Here is a 26,507-nt window from a genome sequence, read left to right on the forward strand (position 1 = left end):
TGTGCACGAACAAAGGAGGTCCATCTGTCCACGTCCAATGGAATATTACTCAGCAATTAAAAGGTGTGAAGCCCGGGTACATTCTACCATGTGGGCGACTCTCGGAAATGTTCTCCTAAATGAAGGGGGCCAGCAGCAAAAGTCCATGTATTATAGGATCCCGTTTATGTGAAATATCCAGAACTCGCAAATCCATAGAGATAGGAAGTAGGTTGGTGGTTTCCTAAGACCAAGCGCAGAATGCAGAGTCATTGCTAATGGACACAAGCTTCCTTTGGGGGGCATGAAACTGCTCTGGTGATTGTTGTCAAAGTCTGTAAGTGTAGTAACATTCATTGGATTACAAACTGAAAACGGGCAGCTGTTATGGTTTAGGAATTATAGCTCCATGAAGATGTGTTTTTTCTTTTTAATCAGCCTGCTCAAAAACAAAACAAAAACAACCAACTATGGATACATTTAATAACATGAGTGAGTCCTCCCAGAAATAACTTCACCGGATGGGAGAAGCCAGACAAAAAATAGTACATACTGTGTGTTTCCATTTGTATGAAATTCTAGAAAATACAGTCTGATCTGCGGTGACAGAAAGCAGAGTGGTGGTTGCCTGGGCCCCGGGGTGCGGTAGGGACAAGGAGGGGCAGGTGGAGAGATGATAGGAGGGTACAGGAAACTTTGGGGGGCGTTTATTATCTTGATTGTGGTGACCTGTGTTTCGCATGTAACTTATCATATTATACCGGTGTTGTTCATTGCATGTCAATCATCCCTCAATGAAGCTGTTTGAAAATAATCAGTCCCGGGGCACCGGGTGGCTCAGTCAGTTCAGCGCCCGACTCTTGGTTTCGGCTCAGGTCACGATCTCAGGGTTGTGAGATCGAGCCCCGTGTTGGGCTCTGCGCTCAGTGCCGAGTCTGCTTCTCCCTCTCCCTCTGCCCCTCTCCCCGCTTGCACAGTCTCTCTCTCTCAAATAAATAAAAATAAAATCTTAAAAAAATAATCAGTGTGGATACGGGGTGGAGAAAGGCTTCACGGGGGCAGAATTGGAAGTTGAGGAACAGTCAGAGGTGCAGTGGTTGAGACTGGGGTGGCGACCACGGAGGGAAGTTGATGGAATGATAACACGTGTTGGAGGAAGAACCCATAGGTCTGGGGCTGGATCTTGGGGGTTGGAGGGAGGATAGGAAAAGGGGTGATGTTTAGGGTTTTTTGCTGGAGCAACCAGATCTATGTAACAGTGCCATCAACTGGCGAAGGAACAGGTTTGGCGAGTGGGGAGAACCACGTGTGCTGTTTTGGAAAATCCGAGTGTTGGTGAGATGTCCACGTGGAGATATTCAGTAAGCTGTTAAGGACTCGGGGGACAGGGCTGGATGGCGAAGGTAAAGTTGGGGGCATATGCTGGGGTGGCTGAGGACGGGCAGGCGTGCCAGGACAGGAGCTCTCACAGAGGAGGGCAGGTCTGCTTGGGTGCTGGTGAGCCAGAGAAGGAGAGGGGGTGTGTATTGGCTATGGTGACATGAGGGTCCTTGGTGACAACAGGCACTTTCTGGGAAGTGGAGGCGATGAGCTCCCGGTTGGGGTGGATTGACGCACACACAGGAGGTGAGGAAGTGGGGTCCACAGGTGCAGGCCACTTGGTAGATGTTTTGGGAGCAGAGAGACGGGAGGTCAGGGGAGCAGATGTGAGGTCAAGGTCATGGGTATGTGCGCCTGTGTGCGTGTGCATTTCGTTTTAAGATGAGAGGGAGCAGAACATGTTTGAATGAGTCGTAGGGAAGAGCAGTCCCGGGGAAGGGAAGGTGGCAGGGAGTTCCTCCTTGCAAGATTAGGGGATGGAATCCAGGGCACGAATGAAGGCCTTGCCTTGAGAGGAGGGAGGGAGGCCTGTTCCTCCCGTGCAGGGGAAAGGGAGAAGGAAGTTCAGACACAGGCGTGTTTCTAGATTCCACGATGAGAAGCCAGGGAGTCTCAGAGCCGAGAAGTCTGAGGACCCGGGGGTGGTGTGTGGCGGCTGCCGCGTTGGGGAACGTGAGCACACGCCGGCGTCCCGGGGACAGGCTGCCTGGCAAGCGCACCACTGCCTTGCGGTTGTGCCTCTGAATTTAAGATGAAAAGAGCCAAACCGATTATGCGAGTTTTTTGTTGTTTTTGTTGTTTTTGTTGTTTTTTTGTTCTTCTCCAGCAACACTCGGTTGCTTGGGTGTGGGTCGAAGAAGCTGGGGAGTCGGGTTCTTTGCGGGCCCCGATGGAGGGAGAGGAACACCAGCAGGGAGATGGCAGTGGGGCCGGAGGGGCCCCAGGGAGGCTGAAGGTGCACTGAGCCTCAGCGGGTTGCCTGTCTTGCTGAGGCCGAAGGATGCAGCGAGGTTGTCAGAATGCATTTGCGGGTAGGACCGCCGGTGGCGGGGAGGTGACAGCGGCCAGGAAGGGCAACAGGTGGGTTGTTGTGGGGCACGGGCTTCTCCGAGTCAGGGATTTTGAAGAGTCGCCGGTGGACTGGGGAGACCTTGGCCCCTGAGGCCCCCACCTCGCCCGTCCAAACGATGTCACCGGAGGCTCTTGGTCTCCCCTGGAGAAGGACTTCAAGGACACTATGGCGACGGGGCTTGAAGAAGGAATGATGCTATGTCAGCCGTCTTTGGCTTGTCTGGTTGCATCTGGTTTCCCGTGGTTTTGCTTTTGGGTGCTGCCCGGACAGGCCTCTGGGTTTCCTCCTAGTTGACCGTGACTTCCTCTCTGTCGGCCTCCAGACATCCCGTGAGGACCTCACTAACCGCCCACTCTAACAGGAGGAATGGTCTGGAAGAGACAAGGGAGGTCGAGGGAGAGCCTTCTTGCCTTGTCTCTGCAGCCAGTGGGCGTGAGGAAAGCAGAGCTCTCAGCCCGAGGCGCGCAGGGGAGGCGTATTCCTCGCGTGAGGCCAGCTTTCAGTGAGCGAACACGGAGGAGAGGCTGAGGACCCAGGGGACCGGCCCTGCACGGGGGAGGGGACGGCGAGGTGAGAGCCGAGCCTCGGGGTAACTAGACCCCGGTAACCAGAAGGCACATGCTGTCTGCGGAGGGACCTGGCAGCCTGACGTAGGCAGGACTCTCGGGGGACTAATTTGCCAAAGAGCAAAGGAGCCCGGAAAATCTCGTGTCCCACAGGCTCAGCACGAGGAGCCCTAGATGGTGGCTCTCTGCGGACGTTCGGGACCAGATGGCTCTATCGGTGAGGGTCTGGGGCCCCTGGGCTGTGGGGACAAGGCCCTTCCAGTCAGCCCCCCCACTGTCACCAGCGCAGAAGAACCAGACTGTGCGCGGGGGCACAGCAGAGCCCTTGCCCGTTTTGAGGGCGCTTAGCCTCGCTGAGAGGAGGGGACTCCTCCTCCCTCTACCCTAACCCTCACGGGGTTCTTTGCTTTGCATCGCATGATGCCCTGATTTTCCCTCAAGTACCTCGCTCTGCACCCCTCTAATGCGTCTCTCATTGCTAATGCTTCTCTCTCTCAGTATTTCCCTGTTCAGATTCCAGAGAGGGCAAGTGCTTGGCCTAGCTAAGCTCTGGGCTCCGGCCATGCAGAATTGCCGTCCATGGACGCCCGTCCCTGACCTGGTCGCTGGGCCAGAGAGGTCACACGTGGCTGCTCAGGACTGGGGGACGGGATGTGTCTGGCTGGGAGAGCAGTGTGGGGTGGTGGGGTTTCCCGTTCCAGGTGAGGGGTGCAGACCCGGGACGGCCTGACGCCCGCAGAGGAAAGGGGTGGGGGTAGGGGGGCAGGTGCGCAGGGGTGATGAAGACCAAGCAATGTCGGGGCTCAGGCTGACTCTCCTTCCCCTTTCTCACAGCACGGACGTCTTCATCTGCACGAGCCCCACAAAGATGTACAAGTACTGTCCCTACGAGAAGGTAAGCTGTGCGGTCTGCCTGCAGCCTCCTCTCACCTTCACCCCACGTGTCTCGGGTAAGGGGTGCCGGCACTCCGCACACCCCGGGGTAGGGTGCGGACCCTCACAGCGAGGCCTTCGGCAGCTGGGGTGGCCTTGCTGCTGCCTCTTCTCCCGTCCGTCCCTCCTGTCTGTGCCTGGTCTCCTTTCCCAAAGACCTTCGCTGGCACCAGTGTGACATTCCGGCACGTTCCCTGCAGGGAGCCTGGCCAGGACGCCGGGTTCTCTGGAAGGTGACCACCCCCATGGTAGTGAAGCATCATTTGTGAAGGGTGAGGTAAGGAGAGGAAATGTGTCGGGAGAGGTGCTGGAGGCAACCCAAACTCAAACATTGGGGGGCGTGAATTTATTTATGCAAAAGTCTTACAAAGGTGAACCGGTTACATTGCGTTTTGCTACGCACTCGTATCCTCATGCGCGTTGAAAAGAAATAGAATTACAGAAAACTGAGGCTTTTCTGGAAATTGGCAGCCTGTGGTTGCCAACCCTATAGGAAAGGTGTGTTGCCCAGGAGGTGGGCGTTCACACCGCAGGTGGGTTCGGGGGAAGTGGGAGCAGCCTCCCAAGTCCAGGAAGGTGGGATTCGGGCCCCAGAACCCCCTGCTCCAGGGGGGAGGGGCTGGGCTCGCTGGGCACAGACCTTCAGGCACGAGCTCTCTCAAGTGTGTTCACATGATCTCCAGCTCCACGTTAGAAACAAAATGTGCACAGTCCACCGATGTGTGTGAAATGGAACGGGAACTCACCCGTACCGAGCAGTTAGCATGAGGCGCTTGGCGGCCCCTGAGTCATCGCATGCTCCCGCGCCCCATTCCCTGGTCATGCCCGTGACTTTCCACAGGAGTTTAGCTAAACTCGGGGGGAGTTAATGGCTTACCATCAGTAAGAGCGGAGTGGGGACTGAAGGCTTGGTCTGCTGTTCCTACTAGAGCAGTGATCTGAAGTCAGGTCCCTGGGCACTTGATAGAAGTGGACATTCTCCAGCCCTCCCGGGGACCTTCTGAGTCGGAAACCCCAGGAGCTGCCCAGTGTGTTTTAACAAGTCCCCCAGGTACACCCGTAAGTGGGAGTAACTATCGAGCCAGAGCGCCTGATTCAACCGTGGTTGTAGTGGGCTGTCAGGGTGCTCATCCAGCACTTGTCGGGGGAAGAGGGATACGATGGCTGTCATCCATGCATTCCTGCCGCTCCAGGTTCCATCTTTATGCACACCATCCCCCCTGTGTGGCTTCAGCCCGGGACTGCCCTCAGAGCTCCGGACAACTCAAACCTCGTGTGTTTGTCCCTGGGCTACTGGCGTCCCCGTCCCATGTCCGTCCCTCCCCTCTCAGTACACTGAGAGTACATGGCATCGTCCACCAGCCTCTGAGGCTGAAAGCCAGGGAGCCATCCTGGTGACGCCCTTCTTACCCCCACACCCAGGGCATGAGCAAGTCGTGTGTCCCGTTCAGGGCAGCTGGTGTCCGCCTCCTTTTCTCTCCATCACACCACCTTAGCGTTTCTTCCCAGAACCACTGAGAGAGACTTCTACACCCCCTGTTCATTTCATTTCCACCCAGAGCCAGTGGCGGCCTTTCATAAAGTAGATCAGGTCAGCCCCCTACTTGAAACCTCGTAACAGTTTCCCACCGCACTTCAAATAGAATTTTAAAAATATATGCATATACACACACGAACTCCTCGCCAAAACCTGCCAAGCGCCTCCCAGCCCCCTCTCCCATCATCCTAAGTTCCTGCTTCTCCATTCACGATTCCTGTTTCTGGGACATGCTTCGTGCCCCTACACATGTGCGGCCCTCTGCGTTCCTCGTTCCTCCTCGTCCCTTAGGCCTCACTCAGCGGCCCCACCCCCATTTCCTGACCGCCTCTTAAAGCTTATTCTTTCTCTGCCTTGCTATTCCATTCCTCAGCCCTTGTTTCCTGTATAAACACTTGAAACGGGTTTACATCTTTGCCTGTGTCCTGTTGCCTGTCTGTCTCCCCGGCGGACCACAAGCCCCATGAGGACAGCGACTGTGTCTGTCTTGTTGACTGTGGGTCCCCGTGCCTGGCGTGCCGGAAGCACTCAGGATTTGTTGTCGGATGAATAGATGCATTTGTTGGGAAGAGACTTATCAAACATATCTTAGTAATAATGTTCGCCATTTATCGGATGCCTCTGATGCGCCAGGCCCTGTATCTTATTATCAGTACGGCAGCTCCCTGTGAAACGGGGTACTCCTCTGGTCTGACAGACGAAGAAGGAGGCTGAGAGGGTGAGGCAGCTTGTCTCCTGGGTCTAGCGATCGTAGAGGCAGTGGGGTTTGGTCCAGAGCCATGCGTCCCAGAGCCCGTGCCCCAAGCGGCTCCCACGAGCGGTGCATGCTCACTGCCGAGGGTTCAGAGTCCAGTGAACACGTGGGAAGAGGATATCCCTTGGGATTCCTCGGTTGCAGCAATGTGAGCGGCGTCCGGTTAACTGGAACAAAAGTAGAGTTTATTAGGACGCAGCTGGTTTGCTCAGAGAATCACAGGAGAATCGGAAGGAGCAGCCCCTTGACAGGCAGGTTGGGAGCCAGAGCCGATGGGACGGTCTCCCCGAGCATGTGGGTTCGCAGGAGACCACAGCCCCGTTCGTTCTCCATCTGTGGGTGTCTCTGCCCAGGATTCACATTCCCAGGAGGGAGGCTTACCACCTGAACTCAGGTCACGAGTGTAGGCATCCTGACTGACGTCCCATTAAGGACAGGGGTCTTTGTGGAGAAAAATCGAGGTGCCGATATCAGAGGAAGGGGCGCCGTGATAGTGGGTGGTGGATGCCATGACCAAACAAAGGGAAAAAAAAGCAAGAAAACCCCAACTACAAACCTACCACCTACTGATAGAAACACTGTTGGCGTTTTGAGGTGTTTCTTTCTAGTTTTTCTTTGATGCGTATTAAACATAATAAGTACTTTTTAACAAAACTTGAATCTTATGTGGTTTAGTATCCTTTTCTTCCTTAATGGAGTTTTCGCCTTTTTTCTGTCACCAAATAGTCTTCAAAAACATGATTACGAAGAGCTAAAGTCATCTTCATGTGATTATGTCCATAGGCTAGATTCCGGGAGCTAGAATTCCTGGCCCCCACAAGGAGGGCACATTGTGACACGCACCGCAGGGAGGGGCATAGTGTTGCTGCTGTGCTGGCGGCCGGCAGAGCCCCCTCCCCACCCAGGGGCCAGGCCGGGCCACGTACGGTCGGTCAGTGGAGGAAGTGGGACGCTGAACAGAGACATGAAGACAGCAAAATGCGGAGTATGTTTGAGGAACTTTGGGTGAATTGTGTTGGCTGATGGCCCTAGAGCCTGTGGGGTTGGGATCAGGCTGGGGTGCAAGCTCCTCTCCCAGCCATGTTGTCACCCCCCCAACACACACACACACACACACACACCTGAAACTAAGTCAGTGGGGAAGGCAGACAGTCGCTATCTTGCGAAGGGATTAAAATAGCCCCAGCCACCTTGTCTCCCACTATCCATGCACCCCCCCATCCCTGGTAGACAGGCCTTGTGTTCTTGGCTAGTCGAGGCTGGGGGCAGACGGGTGCTGTCGATTTTTCTGCCTGGTGCCTCTGGTTGGGGGGTGCTGGGGCTGGTTCTCAGGACGTCAATGGAGGATGGATGTTTTGCTCTCATGGGGGTTCCAGTGGGGGCTCAAGACCCAGATCTGTCACAGAGTTCTTCCCTCTGCTCCTGCCCCCCTCCAGCCATGGGCAGCCAAAGTGGGAGTTTCTCTCCTTAGCTGATTCCTCTCGAGACCCAGTCAAAGGAGGGAAGCCTAATTGCTAAGAGGTCACCTTCTTTATCATACCTGAAGAGTCAGACTTAGGTGCCATTCCGTTTATCAGAACCTTCTTTCTGCCTGGGGCTTGCTGATATTTTAAACTCAAACCTGCTCAGTAAGCTAACTCATGCGTTGGTAGGATATGCAGGCAAGGACTTCACCTGTAATGATCCATTAGCCTTCATAACAGCCCTTTGAAGTAGGTACTGTTATTATCCCCATTCTACAGATGAGGGAACTGAGGCACAGAGGGGTTAAGTCTCTTGCCCAAGGTTGGCAGCAGGACATGGTAAGTCAGGGTTGGGCAGCCTGGCTCCAGAGCCTGTGTTCTGTACGTCCGTGCTATGCTGACCCCCTTCTCTAATTCCACCTGACTCAGAACTTAGCATGATATTACTAGTTTTTTTCCCCCAAAGAGATGGAAAAAATCCGTGTTAAATTCCTCATGCTCGAGCATGACTTTTTACTGTTACTTTTCCTCATTCAACGAGGTGAGTGATCCCAAGTAGGATTAAGTGAGATGCTTGGATGTAACAGTGTGGGACATGTCCTTTCCATTTGAAGTCTGGTCTCCAGATGATATGTCTTCCAGATGCCGTGTTTGATTTTAAGAATAAATGTTAAACATTTCCACCCCATCCCTGAGCCTCTTCATCACTCAAACTCAAATAAAAAAATGTAGATAATTTAATTTCTTTGCACATTTGACACCAAATTGTCCAACTGCTCCCAGAACTTGAACCTCTGATCAGACTTACACTAAAATGTGCATCACTTTCTCTTGCCACCAGCAGAAACCACAGGTTCTTTTAAGAGCAATGAGAGCCACACTCCAGCATTTCAGGAACTTTCTCTGGGGGTACCTTCCACTTTGTGTGCTACCCAGTAGTCGAAAACCAGGGCTCATGGTATGTTTTGGCCCAAACTACTATTTATAAAATAATTGGCTGTTCATGGTAATTGGCATAGGGTTTTTTGGAAGGATGATGGAAACTTTTGGGAATTAGATAGGCAATAGTTGTACAACATAGGGGATTACTTAAAAAAACCACTGAAATGTACACTCTAAATTGCTGAACTTTATGGTATGTAAATTATATATAAAAGTGATGATAAAGTGAAATAAAAGGAAACAGCTTTCTATAGGATAGAAAAATGATACACCAAGAAAAAAGGAGAGGTCTCAAATAAAACCAGAAACGAAAGAGTTGGTACAACTGTGGTTGATACCACAGAAGTACAAAGGATCATGAAAGACTACTAAGAATAATTATATGCCAACACATTGGACAATGTAGAAGAAATGGATAAGTTCCTAGAAACACAACCTTCCAGGATTGAATCATGGTGAAATAGAAGATCTGAACAGACCAGTTACTACCAAGGAGATGGAGTCAGTAATCAAAACCTTCCCAACGAAAAAAAGTCCTTGACGAGACGACGTCACTGGTGAATGTTGCCAAACATTCAAAGAAGAGTTAATCCCAGTGCTTCTCAAACTCTTCCAAAAAGTAGAAGGGGGCTGGAGGGACTCTTCCAAACACATTTATGAGGCCAGCATTACCCTGATACCCAAACCAGATAAGAATGCCGCAAAAAAGAAAACTCGAGGCCAAGATCCCTGATGAACATAGATGAAAAATTCCTGAACAAAATATTAGCAAACGGAATTCAACAATACATTAAAAGGATCAAACACCATGATCAAGTGGGATTCATTTCAGGAATGCAAGGATGGTTCAACATCTGCAAATCAATTAATAGGATACACTACATTAACAAAACAGATAAAAATTATATGATCATTTCAATAGATGCAGAAAAAGCACTTGACAAAATTCAACATCCATTTTATTTATTTATTTATTTATTTATTTATTTATTTATTTAAAAAGATTTTATTTATTTTGAGAGAGAGAGCACGAGCGGGGGGAGAGGCAAAGGGAGAGGGAGAGAGAACTTCAGTCAGGCTCCAGATTGAGCACAGATTTCAACATGGGGGTCAATGCCACAACCCTGAGATCATGACCTGAGATGAAACCAAGGGTCGGTTGCTCAACTGACTGAGCCACTCAGGTGCCCCTGAACATCCACATTAATAAAAAACTCTCAACAAAGCAGATATAGAGGGAATGTACCTCTACATAATAAAGGTCATATATGATAAATGCACAAGTAATGTTATATTTAACGGTGAACAGATGAAAGCTTTTCCTCTAAGATCAGGAACAAGGCAAGGATGTTCACTCTTGCCACTTTTATTCAATATAATATTGTATGTCCTAGCCACAGCAGGCAAGAAAAAAATAAAAAGCATCCAAATTGCAAAGGAAGAAGTAAAACTACCACTATTTGTAGATGATGCGATATTATATATAGTAAAACCTAATGACCCCATCAAAAAACTGGTAGAACTAATAAATTCCACAAAGTTACAGGATACAAAATCATACCCAGAAATCTGTAGCATTGCTTTACACTAATAATGAACTACGAGAGAAATTAAGACAACAGTTCCATTCACAACTGCATCAAAAAGAATAAAATATTGAGGAATAAATTTACCTAAGGAGGTGAAGGACCTGTATATTAAAAACTGCAAGACATTAATGAAAGAAATTGAAGAAGACAGAAATAAATGTAAAGATATTCTGTACTCATGGATTGAAAGAATTCATATTATTAAAATATTCATACTATCCAAAAACAATCCACGGACTCAGAGCAATCGCTATAAAAATTCCAATAGTAACTTTCAAAGAACTAGAACGAACAAACCTAAAATTTGGAACCACAAAAGACCCCAATAGCCAAAGCAATTTTGAGAAAGAAGAACAAAGCTGAAGGTGTCACACTCCCTGATTTATAACTATATTACAAAGCTGTAGTAATCAAAACAGGATAGTATTGGCATAAAACAGACATATAGATCAATGGAACATAATAGAGAGCCCAGAAATAAACCTATGCATATATGGTCAATTTATGATAAAGGAGCCGAGAATATACAATGGAGAAAGGACAGTCTCTTCAAGAAATGGTGGGAAAATTGGACAGCCACATGCAAAAGGATGAAACTGGACCTCTATCTTATACCATGCACAGAAATTAACTCGAAATGGATTAAAGACTTGAATGTAAGACCTGAAACCATAAAACTCCTAGAAGAAGCATAGATGGTAAGCTCCTTGACATAGATCTTGTCAATGGTTTGAATTTGACACCGAAACATGAGCAACAAAAGCAAAAAAAAACACAAGCAGGACTACATCAAACTAAAAATCTTCTGCACAGCAAAGGAAACCATCAACAAAATGAAAAGGCAACCTCCTCAATGAGAGAAAACAATTACTTATCATACATCTGATAAGGGACTAATATCCAAAATACATAAAGAACTCATACAACTCAGTAGCAAAAGCCAAAAAAAAAAAAAAAACCCAAAATGAAACAATTGGAGTAAAACCTGGGCAAAGGATCAGAATAGACCTTTTCCAAAGAAGATATACAGATGGCCAACAGGTACGTGAAAAGAAGTGCAACATCACTAATTATCAGGGGAATGCAAATCAAAACCGCAATGAAATGTCAGCTCACACCTGTTAGACTGGCTGTTATCAAAAAGGCAAGCAATAACAGGTGTTGGAGAGGATAAGGAGAAAAAGGAACTATTGTGCACTGTTGGTGGGAATGTAAATTGATGCAGCCGCTGTGGAAAACAGAATGAAGTGTCGTCAAATGACTAAAAATGAAACTACCATATGATCCTGCAATTTTACTTCTGGGTATTTATTCGAAGAAAACAAAAACACTAATTTGAAAAAAAACATATGCACCTCTATGTGTATTGTAGAATTATTTACAATAGCCAAGATATGGAAACAACTTAAGTGTCCATTGATGGATGAATGGATAAAGAAATTTTGTTATTATATACAACGGAATATGATTTCAGCCATAAAAGAGAATGGAATCTTGCCATTTGTGACAACACGGATGGACCGCAAGGGTATCATGCTGAATGAAATGTCAGACGGAGAGAGACAAATATTGTATGCTATGTCTTATATGTGGAATCTAAAAACAAACAAACATGGGTGCCTGGGTGGCTCAAATGGTTAAGTGTCTGCCTTCAGCTCAGCTCGTGATCTCCAGGTCCTGGGATCAAGCCCCATATTGTGCTCCCAGCTCAGCGGGGAGTCTGCTTCTCCAACTCTCTCTGCCTCTCCCCCTGCTTGTGCTCTCTCTGTCTCTCTCTCAAAGGAATAAATAAAATCTTTTAAAAAATTTAAAAAATAACAAACAAACAGAACCAAAAAAAAACCACAAACAAACCCAAGCTTATAAATGCAGAGAACAGATCGGCGGTTTTAAGAGGTAAGAGGGTGGGAGAAATGGGTGAACAGTTTGTTTTCGTTTAAATAAATAAAAAAATTTTAAAAAAACTAATGGAATTGCAAGGGGAAATAGACAAATTCACAATTCTTATCAGCGGCTTTAATATCCCTGTTTTAATAGCTGATAGAGTAAGTAGACCCCTCCCCCCAAATCAGTCAGGGTGTAGAAGCCTTGACCAATCATTGGCAGCCAGCTTGACCAAGTTGGCATTTATATAACACCTCACACAACAACAGTAGATATGTTTTCTAGTCCAGTGCACATGGAACGTTTAGCAAGGTAGGCCATGTTTTGGTATAGCGGATAAACTAAAAGCCACTGAATTGTATACTTTAAATTGGTAGATTTTATGGTATGTGAATTGTATCCAAAAAATCTGGCTGTTCAGATGGCTGATAGTTCCAAAACCAACCCTGTTCTTATGCTTAGATGTGGTTGTTTTACCATCTTAATTGGGTTTATGGACAGAAGTGCATGATACCTGTACAGGGTTCTGGGTCCAGGCACTTTCTCTAGAAATCCTGGGCTTTATGGCACCGTTTTTCACCTCTGTCACTAAATGAAGTAGGCCAGTAATGATGACACCTGTCATTGGGTAATGGCAAGTCCCCACCATCTCCCAGGACTTACATCCCCTCCGTGATTTGAGGCTTGTCCTGGAATCTGCTCATCTGAGCAGAGAAGGACTTAAGGGGGGATCCCACCCAACATTTGAAGAGCAAGGATCACGTCTAACTCACAGATCTTCGTTTCTGAGCCGTGTCTTTGCTTGTGGACCCACATGGCTCTGAGAGGGCTGTGAGGAGGTGTCAGGGAGCTGCCCAGGGTGTTCTGCCCCCTGTCCTTTCTCAGCACCATCCTCATCAGCACCCACCTCCCCCCGTTCATCATCTTCACACTGAACTCCTCACTCCTACAGTGACTGGTCTTATGAGCTTGCTCATAAGACTAGGTCTTGAGAGATCACCTCCGTTGAAAGTCCTTCTGGTGATTCTCCTGCTAACATGTAGTTTGGATTCAGTTTCAGTCATTGGATTCTGGTTTAAGAATGACAACACTTGGATAGCTCTACATTCATCTGGGCTGAACTATTTTATCCCCAGGTATTTTTAGGAACTGAAATTGTAATCTGGTGAATAATGAGCAATGTCTCTCTTCCAAAACAGCAGCTAATAAATGTAATGAATGATGCTTGTCCAAGCCCTGACTTCTCCTTAGAGGTGTCCCTCAGACACCTGACCCTGCTGGGCCCTGGCTGAACCTGAGAGTCACACTTTCACCTTTGGATCTGTGGCCCCACCTGTGAGCTTCTTGACTCACCTTTTTGGGACTTGGCTTCCTTGTCAGTAATACCTTCCATGGGCATTATTAAAGAAAATTGATTGGCAATCATGTTGCATTATATAAATGTATCAAGTCAATGCATTATACACCTTAAACTTATACAATGTTACATGTCAATTATATCCCAATAAATGTAAATTAAAAAAATAAAGTTGAGGAAGAAATTTACATAAACCACCTAGCACTATGCTTGCTAGCAGTAAGTGTCATCCTCTTGTTTCTATCTGTCCCCAAACTCTCCTGCCCAGCAATAAAGAATGTGAACTTCAACACACATTTCTCAAACCAGAAAGCCTGGACAATTCTATGGTTGATCAGTTTTTCTGCATTCTTGGATCCCAGAAAAATAAGGGTTTTTTGTTTGTTTGTTTTAGATTTTATTCATTTACTTGAGAGAGAGAATGAGTGGTGGGGAGGGGCAGACAGGGAGAGAGAAAGCGATAGAGAAAAGCAGACTCCCTGTTGAGCAGGAAGCCCAAAGCAGGGCTCTATCCAAGGACCTGGAGATCATGACCAGAGCCCAAGGCAGATGCTTAACCAGCTGAGCCACCCAGGTACCCCCAAAAATAAGTTTTGTATATAGTTGCCTATACAGTTGATTAGAACTATGTTTTAAAAATAATAAATAATAAAAGGGAAGGAAATATAGTCAACTATAGCTGTTTTTTTCTCTAACTTTCCTTGATTTTCCAAATTTTCTTTGATAAGCCACTACTTTTGCAATAAAAATGTGAATGCTTTTTGGGTTGGCATTCATTTCAACAAACATTTACTGAGCAGTCTGCTACAGTGCTTACAAAATGCTCCATCTCTGCTTTAGGAAGATAGGTGGTTATCACTCTGCATCACAGTCTCTGTGGTCACCCACGAGGAGGAGGCCAGGGTGAGCTTCTTGGGGAAAGTAAGAATTGAGTTGAGTCATGGCAATGAGAAGACAAAGAAGGGGGAGAGCGAGTTCTGAGTGGTGGGAAGAGCGTGTACAAAGGCGAAGAGGAATTCCAGGGATCTTGGTGGGGGTGTGGGGTGTGGGGGGTAAGGACAGAGAGGCGTGGGGGGGGGAGATGGTGCTGAGGGGAGGTTGTGGGGAGAGGGGAGGGGCTAGAAATGAGACTGAATAGGCAGGCAGGGCCTTTGGTAATCAGGAGTTTCTACTTAGAGGCTTTCGAAGGATATTTAAGCAAAGCTGTCATAAATCCCATCGGTGTTTTTGGACCCTCGCTGCAGCAGTACAGGGGGTTAATCAGTGGAGGCCACACAGAGCCTGCCACGGGGATTCAGATGGGCTATAAGGAGGACCCACACTAAGACAGTGACAAAGACCCAAGTGGACTTAACTGTTGTCATGGGGATGACTCTTACACCCATGGGAAACAGTGAACACCCCAGAAATAAACAGGCAATGGAGTGAATAGAAAGCTCCCTGAAGGCAAAAACCTACAGTGAACGAATGCACAGAGCACTTAACTTTATTCGTAAAGAAATTACGCTTGAAGTGATTTTTTTTTCCTATTAGGGATAATTGTTTAAAAATTATATTAACTAGTATTAGGTAAATGTTTGCATTTTCAGATAATGGCTGATGGAAAAAAACATAAAACCTTTCTGGGTGGCAATTTAGCAGAAATCTCAAATGCCTTAAAATTTGCCCTTATTGCTATAAATTTTTTTGCATTGTTTATTAAGATGTAATTGAAACTCAACAAATTAACCTCCTTAAAGGATAGAGATACACTTTCAGCACACTGAAATGCTTCCTCTCAGGCCCCAGTCATAGGGGACCCAGCACACTGTTGTGAGTTTTTAGGAGTTCTCACAGTAAAGCTCAGGGGAAAAAAATTCCCTTGTGCTCTGGTAGGGGAAGGAAAAAGTAACTCTTTTGAACTATGCCAGAATATTCTATTCTTCTTAACAAGGCCTATTCTCAACAAAAACTGTTTTATGAAAGCCTAAATTGCTGGAGTTTTATCAGAATTTACTGGACCTTACCTCCAGCCCATTCAGCAATCCTATCCTACTTAAGAGGGAAGCACCGTGAAACACCAGTGAGGCTCACAGTCCAGGGGCATGGGCTCATCAACAGACTGAGGCCTCATCACAGGACTAGAAAATGCTGCCCCTTCCCCCGCACCTCACTACCACATTGCTACAGGTCTGTTTACTGCAGTTCCTTCTATCCAGTGCATCATGTATAGCTTTCAGCAAAAAGTTACAAGCCATACTAAAAGGCAACACAGTTTGAAGAGAGAGCAAACAATTTGAAGAAAGAGTAAAAAATAAATGCTGGAGATCAAAACACTGTAACAGAAATGAAGAATGCCTTTGATGGGCTTGTTAAGTAGACTGGACATAGCTGAAGAAAGAATCTCTGAACTGGAGGATAGCTCAGTAGAAACTTTGAAACTGAAAAGCAAAGGGGGAAAGGAGTGTAAAAAACCAAAAACTAAAACTCCAGGGTATCCAAGAACCATGGGACAACTGGAGAAGGTATAACATCCATGTAATAGGAATACCAGAAAGTAGGGAGAAGGAGAAGAAAGAGAGACAGGAACAGAATACTTGAAGCCATCATGACTGAGAATTTTTCACCAATGAATATCAGACCCCAAACCACAGATCCAGGGAATTTAGAGAACACCTAGCAGGACAAATAGGAAAAACAAAAACAAAACAACCCATACCTAGGCATATCATATTCAAACTACAGAAAATCAAAGATGAGGACAAAACCTTGAAAGAAGCCAGAGGAATAAAAGACCTTAGCTGTAGAGGAACAAATATAAGAATTATAACAAATATAAGAATTATATCTGACATATCATATTCAAACTATATCAAAGAAAATCAAAGATGAGGACAAAACCTTGAAAGAAGCCAGAGGAATAAAATATCTTAGTTGCAGAGGAACAAATATAAGAATTATATCTGACTTCTCCTCCAAAATCATGCAAACAAGAAGAGAGTAGAGTGAAATGATTAAAGTATTGAGGGAAAAAACCCCCACCAACCTACAGTTCTTTCTCCAGCAAAATTTTCTTTCAAAAGTGAAGGAGAAATACAGATGTTCTTGGACGTACAAAAATGGAAGGTATTTGTGGCCCTCGGACCTGCCTTGCACAAAATGTTAAAAGAAATTCTTCGGAGAGAAGGGAAATGATATGTCAGAAACTCAAATCTACATCAAGGAGGAAAGAGCATTAGAGAATAAATGAAGGTAAAATAAAAACTTTCAGTTTCAATTCATCCAACAGTTTTTTTTCAGAATAGCATTAGCAACAGTGTGTTTGATGATTATAACTTCTGTGCAAGTGAAATGAATTACAGCAATGATATGTACATGGGATGGGAGGGAGAAATTAGGAATATGTTGTTGTTGTTGTTATAATGTACTTTCACTATCTGTGAACCAGCACAATGTGTTTTTGAAAGTGAACTTGGGTTAGTTGCAAATGTATATTGCAAACTGTGGGCCAACCACTTGGAAAAGAAAAAAAAAGTACATGCTTCTTGATATGCTAAGAAAGGGTAGAAAGTGGAATCATAGAAAATGCTCATTTAAATCAATTAAAATTAAAAGGAAAGAGTAGAAAACAGAACAGAAATAGAACAGAGAATAAAAGCAGAGTCCAAAATGGTAACAAATACAGCAGATATTAATCCAACCATATCAACGATCATTTTAAACATCAATGGTCTAAATGGTCTAAATTAAAAGACAGATTATTATAGTGGATCAAAAAAAAAACAAGACCCACATTTATGCTGTCTACAAGGAACACAGTTTAAATATAAAGGCATTGATCGAAACTAAAGAGAGAGAGAAAGATATATCATGCTAACACTGTCAAAGGAAAGTGAGAGTAGCTATAATAACTTGAGACAAAGCAGACTTGAGGCCAAAGAAAATTATCGTGGATAAATAAGGGCATTATATAATGATAAAGGGGTTATTTCTCCAAGAAGACATGCTAATCCTTAAAGTGTATGCATCTAACAACAGTGTCAAAATATGTGAGGCGAAAACTGATAGAACTTCGAAGAGAATTCGGTGATCCACTAGTACAGTTGTAGACTTCAACATCCCTTTCTCAAAAATGGACAGATTCGGCTGGCAGAAAATCAGTAAAGATATGGTTGCATTCAACGATGCCAGTAACCAGCTAGATAGAATATCCATTTATAGACTACTTAATCCGACAACAGCAGAATACGTATTTTTCTCAACCTCACACGGAACACTCATCAAGGCTGACCACATTCTGAGCCACAAAACACACCTGACAAATTTAAAATAATAGAAATCATGCAATATATGTTCTCAAACTAGACAGCAGTAATAGAAAGATAGCTGGAAAATCCAAAAATTCCTGGAGAGTAAACAACACACTTCTAAATAACACATGGTTCAAAGGAGTTCAATAGAAAATTTAAAAAATATATCTAGAAGTGAGGGGTGCCTGGGTGGCTCAGTCATTAGGCGTCTGCCTTCGGCTCAGGTCGTGATCCTGGGGTCCTGGGATTGAGCCCCGCATCAGGCTCTCTGCTCAGTGGAAAGCCTGCTTCTCTCTCTCCCACTACCCCTGCTTGTGTTCCCTCTCTCGCTGTCTCTCTTTCTGTCAAACAAATAAATTAAAAAATCTAAAAAAAATCTAGAAGTGAAATTGAAAGCACAACTTATCAAAATTTGTGGGATGCAGTGAAAGCAGTGCTTAGTGGACAATTTATAGCAAGGTCTAGATGACCTTGGACATGATGATGACTTTTTACATACACCACCAAAGGAACAATTCACAAAAGAAATAACTGATAAGCTGACCTCATTAAAATGAAAAACTGCTTTGCAAAATATGATGTCAAGAGAATGAGAAGACAGACCACAGGGTGGGGGAAAATATTTACAAAAGACAACTGTTACAGGACTGTTATCTAAGATATACAAATCATTCTGAAAACTCAACAATAAGACAATGGACAGCCTGGTGATAAAATGGTCTTAAGACCTGAACAGTCACCTTATTAAGGAGGATTTACAGATGGCAAATAAGCACATAAAAGGGTGTTCAATAGCCCATGTCATTAGGATATTGCACATTAAAACAACAGTGAGATACTACTTGCACCTATTAGAATGGCCAAAATCCAGGACGCTGACAACACCAAATGCTGGAGAAGATGCGGAAAAACAGGAACTCTCCTTCATTGCTGGTGGGAATACAAAATGGTGCAGCCACTTGGGAAGATAGTTTGGCACATCCTTACAAAACTAAACCTATTCTTAACTGTATGATCTTCCAATCACACTCCTTGGTATTTATCCAAATGAGTTGAAAATGTATGTCCACTCAAAACCCTGTACACAGATGTCTACAGAAGTTTTAATCCATGATAGCCAAGACTTGGAAGCAACCAGGATATCCCACATGAATGAAGAAACTGTGGTGCACCCAGGTAGTGAAATATTCTTAGCACTAAAACAACAGCAACAACAAAAAACCCCATCAAGCCATTAAAAGACATGGAGGAACCTAAATGTATGTTACTAAGTGAAAGAAGCCCATCGGAAGCAGCTACAATACTGCACGGTCCCAGTTATGTGACATTCTGGAAAAGGCAAAACTATGGAGGCAGCAGAAAGATCAGTGGTTGCCGGAGATTAGTGGGGAGGGAGGGATGAATAAATGCAGAGTAGAGGACTTTCAAGTCAGGGAAATTATTCATGGTGGATGCATGTCCTTCCACCTCTGTCCCAACCCATAGAATGTACGACACCAAGAGTGAACCCGCGTGTACGTCATGGACTTCGGGTGATAACGATGTGTCCTTGTAGGTTCCTTGAGTGTAACAAAGACCCCAGCCCGTTGTTGGATGTCAGTAATAGGGGAAGTTGTGCATATTCGGGGACAGGAATTCTATGGGAACTCTCTGTACTTGGTGATCACCTTTGCTGTGAACCTAAAACTGCTCTTAAAAAATAAAGTGAATTTTAAGGAAGAGTGGGCCTTTGTGTCCTTCCAGTCAGCCCTGTTCCCTGTGCCTTCCCTCTCTGGGTATCGTTGGTATGAGTGAACTGCTGACGTGCTCTCCATTGCTACAGTTTTGCCTTTTACACAACGTCGTCTACTGTGGACTCATACAGTTTGTGTCTGGCGTTCATTCAAAGGCATAAAACTTTTGAGATTCATCCACGTTGCTGCATGTATCGATAGTGTATTGCTTTCTATTGCTGAATGTCATTCTACTGTATGACTGTACCATCATTTGTTTACCCATTTGCCAGTTGATGGACATTTGGGGTGTTCCCAGCTTTTGGCTTTTGCAAATAAAGGTCCTGAAAATTCTCTCCCTCTCCCTCTGCTCCTCCCCCTGCTCACACTTTTTCTCTTTAAAATAAATAAGTAAAATCTTTAAGAAAAATAAATAAATGTTTGACAATTGTGGTAAAGTGCACATAACATAGAATTTACCATCTGAACTATTTCTGAGTGTGTAGTCAACCTATTTCATATTTTTGGTGCTATTGTAAAAGGTATTATTTCTTTTATTTCAATATCCAAATGTATAGAAGTACAAGTGATTTTTGTGTATTGACCTCGTATCCTGTTATTTTGCTAAACTTACTTGTTCTAGTAGCTTTTTTATATATGATTTGGGGCTCTTAAAGTTTAACTGTAATGACATTTATCAAGTAAGTACTGTGTGTCAGGCATTACTCTGAGTCCTACATAGATTTAATGTAATCACATCAACAACACTGTGAAGACACTGAGTTTTAGAAGGCTGAGTGGTTCGTTTGAGGTCCCATAGCTCAGACACATCAGAACCATGGGAGAGGAGAGATAAGACCAGCAGCCTCGTACTGAGTGCATTCTGTGTGCCAGGCACTGTGCTAATAAGACTTTTATGTACATTTCCCCATTGAATCCCCAAAAGGAGTCCCATGAAGCAATGCTGTTACTATCCCCATTTTACCGTGGATGGCCTGGACAACTTGCTGGGGACTCCATGACCAGCACGACCTGGTTAGGAGAAGTGGCAGGTCACTTTGGAGAGCCCACGGTAGTGGGCACCGGGTGCGGGTTCTGGGGGTCCAAACCCAGTGTTGATGGGGCTCTGCCACTCGCTGAAACTCTCTGAGCCTCAGTTTGTCTGTATGGCATTGATTCACCACCATGACCCTTTGAAAATGTACATCTAGAGTCATTTTTCCAAATGAAACCCGTGTTTGGAGCTGGAGAAACACAGAACTTGGATGTGAGTGGAAACTTTCATGACCATTTGACATGGATGCGGCATCCAACCACGTGATTGGATTTCATATCTTTAAGAAAAAATGTTTTATTTAAACTCAATTAATTAACATACAGTATATTATTTGTTTCAGAGGTAGAGTTTAGTGATTCACTGGTTACATATAACACCCAGTGCTCATCACATCAAGTGCCCTCCTTACTATCCATCACCCAGTTACCCCATCCCCCCACTTAAATCCCCTCCGGCAACCCTCAGTTTGTTTTCTAGAGTTAAGAGTCTCTTATGATTTGCCTCCGTCTCTGTTTTGTCTTATTTTATTTTTCCTTCCCTTCCCCTATGTTCATCTGTTTTGTTTCTTTAATTCCGCATATGAGTGAAATCATCTGGTATTTGTCTTTCTCTGACTGACTTATTTCGCTTAGCATAATATCCTTTAGTTCCATCCACGTCGATGCAATTGGCAAGGTTTTATTCTTTTTGATGGCTGAGTAATATTCCATTGTATTTATATGCGCCACATCTTCTTTATCCATTCGTCTGTTGATGGACATCTGGGCTCTTTCCATAGTTTGGCTATTGTGGACACTGCTGCTATGAACATTGGGGTGCAGGTGCCCCTTTGAATCACTGTGTTTGTATCCTTTGGATAAATATCTAGTCGTGCAATTGCTGGGTCGTAGGGTAGCTCTATTTTTAACTTTTTGAGGGACTTCCATACTGTTTTCCAGAGTGGCAGCACCAGCTTGCATTCCCACCCACAGTGTAAGAGGGTTCCCCTTTCTCTGCATCCTCGCCAACATCTGTCCTTTCCTGACTTGTCAATTGTAGCCATTCTGACTGGTGTGAGGTGGTATCTCATTATGGTTTGATTTGCATTTCCCTGATGCCAAGTGATGTTAAGCATTTTTTCATGTGTCTGTTGGCCATTCGTATGTCTCCTTTAAAGAAAAGAACTTATCAAACGACACCCAAAACCCAAAAAATCCAGCCAAGAAATGGGCAGAAGACATGGATTTCATATCTTAGAGACAAAGGGGTCCACAATAAATTGGGAATTAACAAAACAACCAGCCCTTCGCCATAGATAGTTCGTGAAACTGAGCTGTAATGGATGCCCGGCTGACTTAGAACAAGGAGTATCTCCCCACCATAGCCTGTGAGGCCCCACGGGACCTGCCCCCTCCCCCTCTCTCTTTCCTCCTGCTCCCCTCTTCTCTGTACTCCAGCCCCTCAGATAAACACCCGAGTGTGTTCCTGCCCTACACCGTTTGCACGCATTGTTCTCTCTGTGTGGAACCTTCTAGACCTTTAATACCCATGCTCTGCCATGTCATGCCCAGCCAGTTGCAGATGTCCCTTCTCAGAGAGGCCTTCTCTCCCCATCCTGTCAGAGCTCCTTGCTGTATTACTTGGGAGCCCTTGTTCCACCCGGACTTGCTTGTCTGTTTGTGTGCTGCATTTAGAATGGGGGCTGCATGAGAGCCTCTCTCCTACACGCTGGGGGCTCGCAGTTCCTCACGGATGCTCCGTAGACACTGGGTGCATAAGGGACTGAATGAAGAGCATGCTGCCTGCTGCATCAGCTGTTTGAGGCTGAGATAAGATGATGGGTGCCGAGTGTTTGTGGGGTAGGTATGCTGGAAACATTAGCCCCGGGCCATTCCTGTCTATGCACTGCCCTGCACTGCACACATGTCAGGGGCCCTGCAGATTGCTGCTCGGCGGCAGTTTCCCCTCATGTCATCTAATGAATTGCTTCAACGTGTCTTTGAGCTCTGTCCCCCCTCGCCTCTGTCCCTAGAGGCCAACAGAGTGCACACACATGGGGAACAGAGGAGGCTTTCAGGGCATGGGTGTTGGATTGCGTAGACCAGGCACGGGCAGGTGGTGCTGTGCAAGATTGGAGCTGTAGGGACATGGACAAGCCACACCATCTCTGGACTGTCAGTTTTGTCTGCCGCCAGTGGGATCATCACATCTCCTTGATGGTGGCCCTTCTTCCTGGAGAAAACCCGACTGGGCCCCAGCTCTGTCTGTGCCCAGGTCTGACGACATTCTCTTCTCCCCCTCCCTGTTTGTGTTCCAGTATGCCTGGGTGGAGAAGCACTTTGGCCCTGACTTTCTGGATCACATTGTGCTGGCCACAGACAAGACGGTGGTCTCTGCCGACCTTCTCATAGATGACCGGCCAGACATCACAGGCAAGTGGCCTGCGGCAGGTGAGGAGCAAGTGTGGAGCTGAGAGCCACGGAGACAAACAGCACGCAGGGCTGGCCTCATGACCCCTGTCCTGAGTGGTTCCTACGTGATCACCAGCGGCGTATTAGTCCTCCAGACTCCAGCCCAGTGCTGAGCCCCTTCCATACGGGGAAGACAAGGTTATTGTCAGCATCCAGCCTTGGAAGGGGTGCCGCTGGGTGTCAGGAGAAGCAGGTCCTAGCTCCTGGGGTAACTCATTGGGTGGCCTGGATGAGTCCCTTTACACCTTGAAGCCTTGCCTTTCTTATGTAAAATGAGGGCCAGACTGGCTTTCAAATATTTTGTTTTAGCAGCAAAGCCATTTTTTCCCCAAGAGCAATTTGAAGTGAACCTACTATGTAAAACAGAAAAGCAAAGCATCGTTTCTTTAGTTGAAGGTGGTTTGGGAACTGTATTTATCCCTTTTGCTTATAGGTGTCTCCCTCTCAACAAACAAGCAAGCAAGCAAGCAAACCTTTAACTGGCTTAGAAAGGAGACAGGAAATTTATCAGTGCATCTACCTGGAAAGGTGGGGTAGGAAGGCTTCAGGCACGGTGAATCTAGGACCCGGAACAACATCAGCCCAAATTCAGTTTCCTGGTCTCCTGGCTCTGCTCTGGTTTGTCTTTGTACACAGGCAAGCTCTCTCCTGTTGGTAGCCATCCGCAGTTTCGGGTTAAATCCTATTCTTTTGGACATCTCAGTGGGAGAATACAGAACATTGCTTCCCTAATGGCTTTTGGAGCTGCCTCGGGAAGCATGTCCATCTCTGCACTAGTCACAGTGGTCCGGAAGGTAGAATTCATGGGTGTGCCCACCCCTGACCTCCCAAACCACGTGGTTTCACAAGGAGAGTCAGGACACATGGGGGGCCCAGTGCCCCTGCTCCGCTTCTATGTCCAGCCACAGGGAGCAGGGAAGAGGCCTGTGCAGGGGGAGCCAGTGAGTCAGGCCATAACCTGAGGGGCAGGAACAGCACCGGTGTGCCAGTGTGCATAGGTGGACATGAGGGGTGGAGACTTAGGGGAGCCCGTGCAGCCCACAGCCAAGAGCCGGTAAGCCGTGGAGCTGGCCCCGGTGAGAGGGGGAGGGCCGGGCATCAGCAGGGCTCAGCCTCGGATGGTCCACGGTGATGGCAAGCACAGAAGTCCCCGAGCACTGTGCATCTGCCCCCCCCCCCCCCCGTGCTTCCCATGGGCCGTCTCACGGAATCCCGGTCACCTCCCACGAGACAGGCGCTAGTGCAGCCACTGCTTTACCGACAGGGAAGCCGCGTCTCCGAGAGGCAAGCAAGCTGCTGCCTGAGGACGCTCTGGGGACTCCAGCACCGGACTGAAGCGCTGCTTTCCCGCCCACAGGGGCCGAGCCAAACCCCAGCTGGGAGCACATCCTCTTCACAGCCTGCCACAACCTGCACGTGCAGCTGCAGCCCCCCAGCCGCAGGCTGCACTCGTGGGCGGACGACTGGAAGGCCATTCTGGACAGCAAGCGGCCCCGCTGAGCTGGACTGTGCTCTGGGCTTCTCCCCGGGGCCCCTGACCTCAGGGCTCCCAGCTCAGGGCCTGGGGGGCGGGCGGGCTAGTGCTCTGGCCCTGGGGGGCTCCCTCTCACGTGGCCCCGGGAACACTGCATGTCTCCCTGCCCTCCCCAGCCCTGCCAGGCCTTAAACTGATCTCGGGGCAGGGCTGGCCCGGGGGCCCTGGACAAGACACGTCCAGCCAGGTGGTGCCGGCCGACCTCAGGCTACAGCCAGGCTGCCCAGGACTAGGCGCTCCAGACTGGAAGGAGCCGAGGGCCAGCATTCCTGCCCCCATCCCTCAGGGAAGTCCCTTCATCGGGTCTGTGGCCCCTCGGCCAGGGTGCGGGCAGTGAGGTGCTTCCGGGGTGAGAGGGCTACGAGCAGGAGCAGGTGGGACGAGCCCTCACGTTCCGGGCTGCAGCCCCTTCCTCCCCTGCCCTCCCACCTCGTCCCCGCTCCCCCCGGGGACCCACCGTGGATTCAGCAACCACTCCCCGAGTTCCAGGGCACGCCAGGCTCTGTGCTGGGGGCACCGCACGCCGCCCTGCCTTGGACTGGCTCAGAGGTTTCCCATACCCCTGTCCCTGGGGCCCTGCTCAGGGCCCAGCAGTCAGCAGCCTTGAACATTTGTTGGAGGCCTGAAAAATAAATGTGGTTCACGTGTCGCCCGAGGATGGCGCCCCCTCTAGCCCCTGCCCCGAGATCCTCTGGCGTCTGGCCCCTGGGCACCCAGCTGCACATCTTGTAAGTACTTGGGTGGCCCCCTGCACTGCTGAGGGCGCTGAGGAAGACCTCACCACCCACTTCACCACGGGCGCTGCGTGGGACCAAGGAGGAATGGGCTGAGGGAGGAGCTGGTGACCATGGTGGTCCCCTGGGTAGGCCCCCCAGCACACTGACTGGTAACCCCCTCACGTGCCTCCTTCCCATGCATGCCTCCCGGCTTCCAGCCCCTCCTGCCCCACACAGTTCAGAGCAGGGACCCCCACTCTCTGCTCCTCTTCCATACCAAGTTCCTAATGAGATCCCAGGAGTCGTGTGGGGAGGGGGCCGGGTGATGTCATTCTCTTCCTTTTGTTCTTTTCGGCTTCTGTCCTCTTCAGCCCACTGGGAAGTGGCCACTTGAACCAATCATCACCTCCCCAGGCTTTCTTGAAGGCCTTCCCCCTTCCACTTGTGGCTGCTCCCCTGCTGTCCTCCCTATCACTGCCCTGCCGAGAACGCTTAATTGTCCCATCTCTGCGGGCCTCCTGGGAGGCCCCTGTGGCAGGCACCCTTGGGCTGCCCCAAGGGGTGGGGTCAAGTGGGAGAAAGGGTGAGGGGAAAGTGTCTGAAGCTCGGGCTGGCTGAGCTTGGCTTTGCAGCTCTCAGGCCAGCTTGCTCATTCTGAAGGAAGGACTGTCTGCTTGGTCAAAGGCAGTTTTCCACAGCGCTGCCCCACCTCGGTGGCTGTAGCCCTGGGGCTGGGGGGCCTCTGCGGGTCCTGTTCTATGAGGAGAGAATTTGGGATGCATCACGTGACCAAGCAGGGCAGTGTCCTGGGGGGGGGGTCTCAGCCATCCCAGCCTGTGGCTCTGGGAGGAAGTTAGACCCTGGAGGGTTGGCTCCCCAGCTGCTCCCCGGGGACCCTCTGTTGCTGCCCACTTGAGGACAAGGCCACTGTGTAAGGGCCAGGAGACCGTGTCACCTGCATGACGTACTTTCTTCCTGGGCCTGTGTCTTGTGGCCTCCATGCCCCAGCCACCAGCAGAGGCCTGCCCACCGAGCCTTCACGCCCTCCCCTAAGAGGTCATGCGGGGATCCCCTGGGATTCCAAAGCTCGGGACTGGCAGGGTATTGCAGCCTCTGGCTTGGTGAGAACCACACTCTCCCTGGACTTGACCTTCTGGCTGGGAGGAGGACCACGGAGCACCTGCTGCTCGTGGGGTTGATGCTAGCTCGAGGCCACAGCAGTGAACCGGACCCACCTAGCCTGGTGTCCTCAAAACAAAAAACTTAATCCCATCAGGTTTTTCTCAGCCACAT

At 47.7% G+C, this 26,507-nt stretch overlaps 1 protein-coding gene across 3 annotated transcripts in view; it reads left to right on the plus strand.

Moving 5' to 3' along the window:
- NT5M (5',3'-nucleotidase, mitochondrial) overlaps positions 1 to 25,861 on the plus strand; it is a 37,833-nt gene extending 11,972 nt beyond the window's left edge. The window contains exons 3-5 of one of the 3 annotated variants that reach the window (XM_044391836.3): positions 3,832 to 3,892; positions 22,811 to 22,943; positions 24,229 to 24,315. In XM_044391836.3, coding sequence (XP_044247771.1) covers positions 3,832 to 3,892; positions 22,811 to 22,943; positions 24,229 to 24,299 — 265 coding nt within the window. In that variant the 3' untranslated portion in view covers positions 24,300 to 24,315. The other 2 variants (XM_044391835.3, XM_026521176.4) reach the window with 2 other exon arrangements.
- Positions 25,862 to 26,507: the final 646 nt, after the last annotated feature.

This window comes from Ursus arctos, unplaced genomic scaffold (assembly GCF_023065955.2).
Source record: "Ursus arctos isolate Adak ecotype North America unplaced genomic scaffold, UrsArc2.0 scaffold_14, whole genome shotgun sequence".
Classification (NCBI taxonomy): Eukaryota; Metazoa; Chordata; class Mammalia; order Carnivora; family Ursidae; genus Ursus; species Ursus arctos.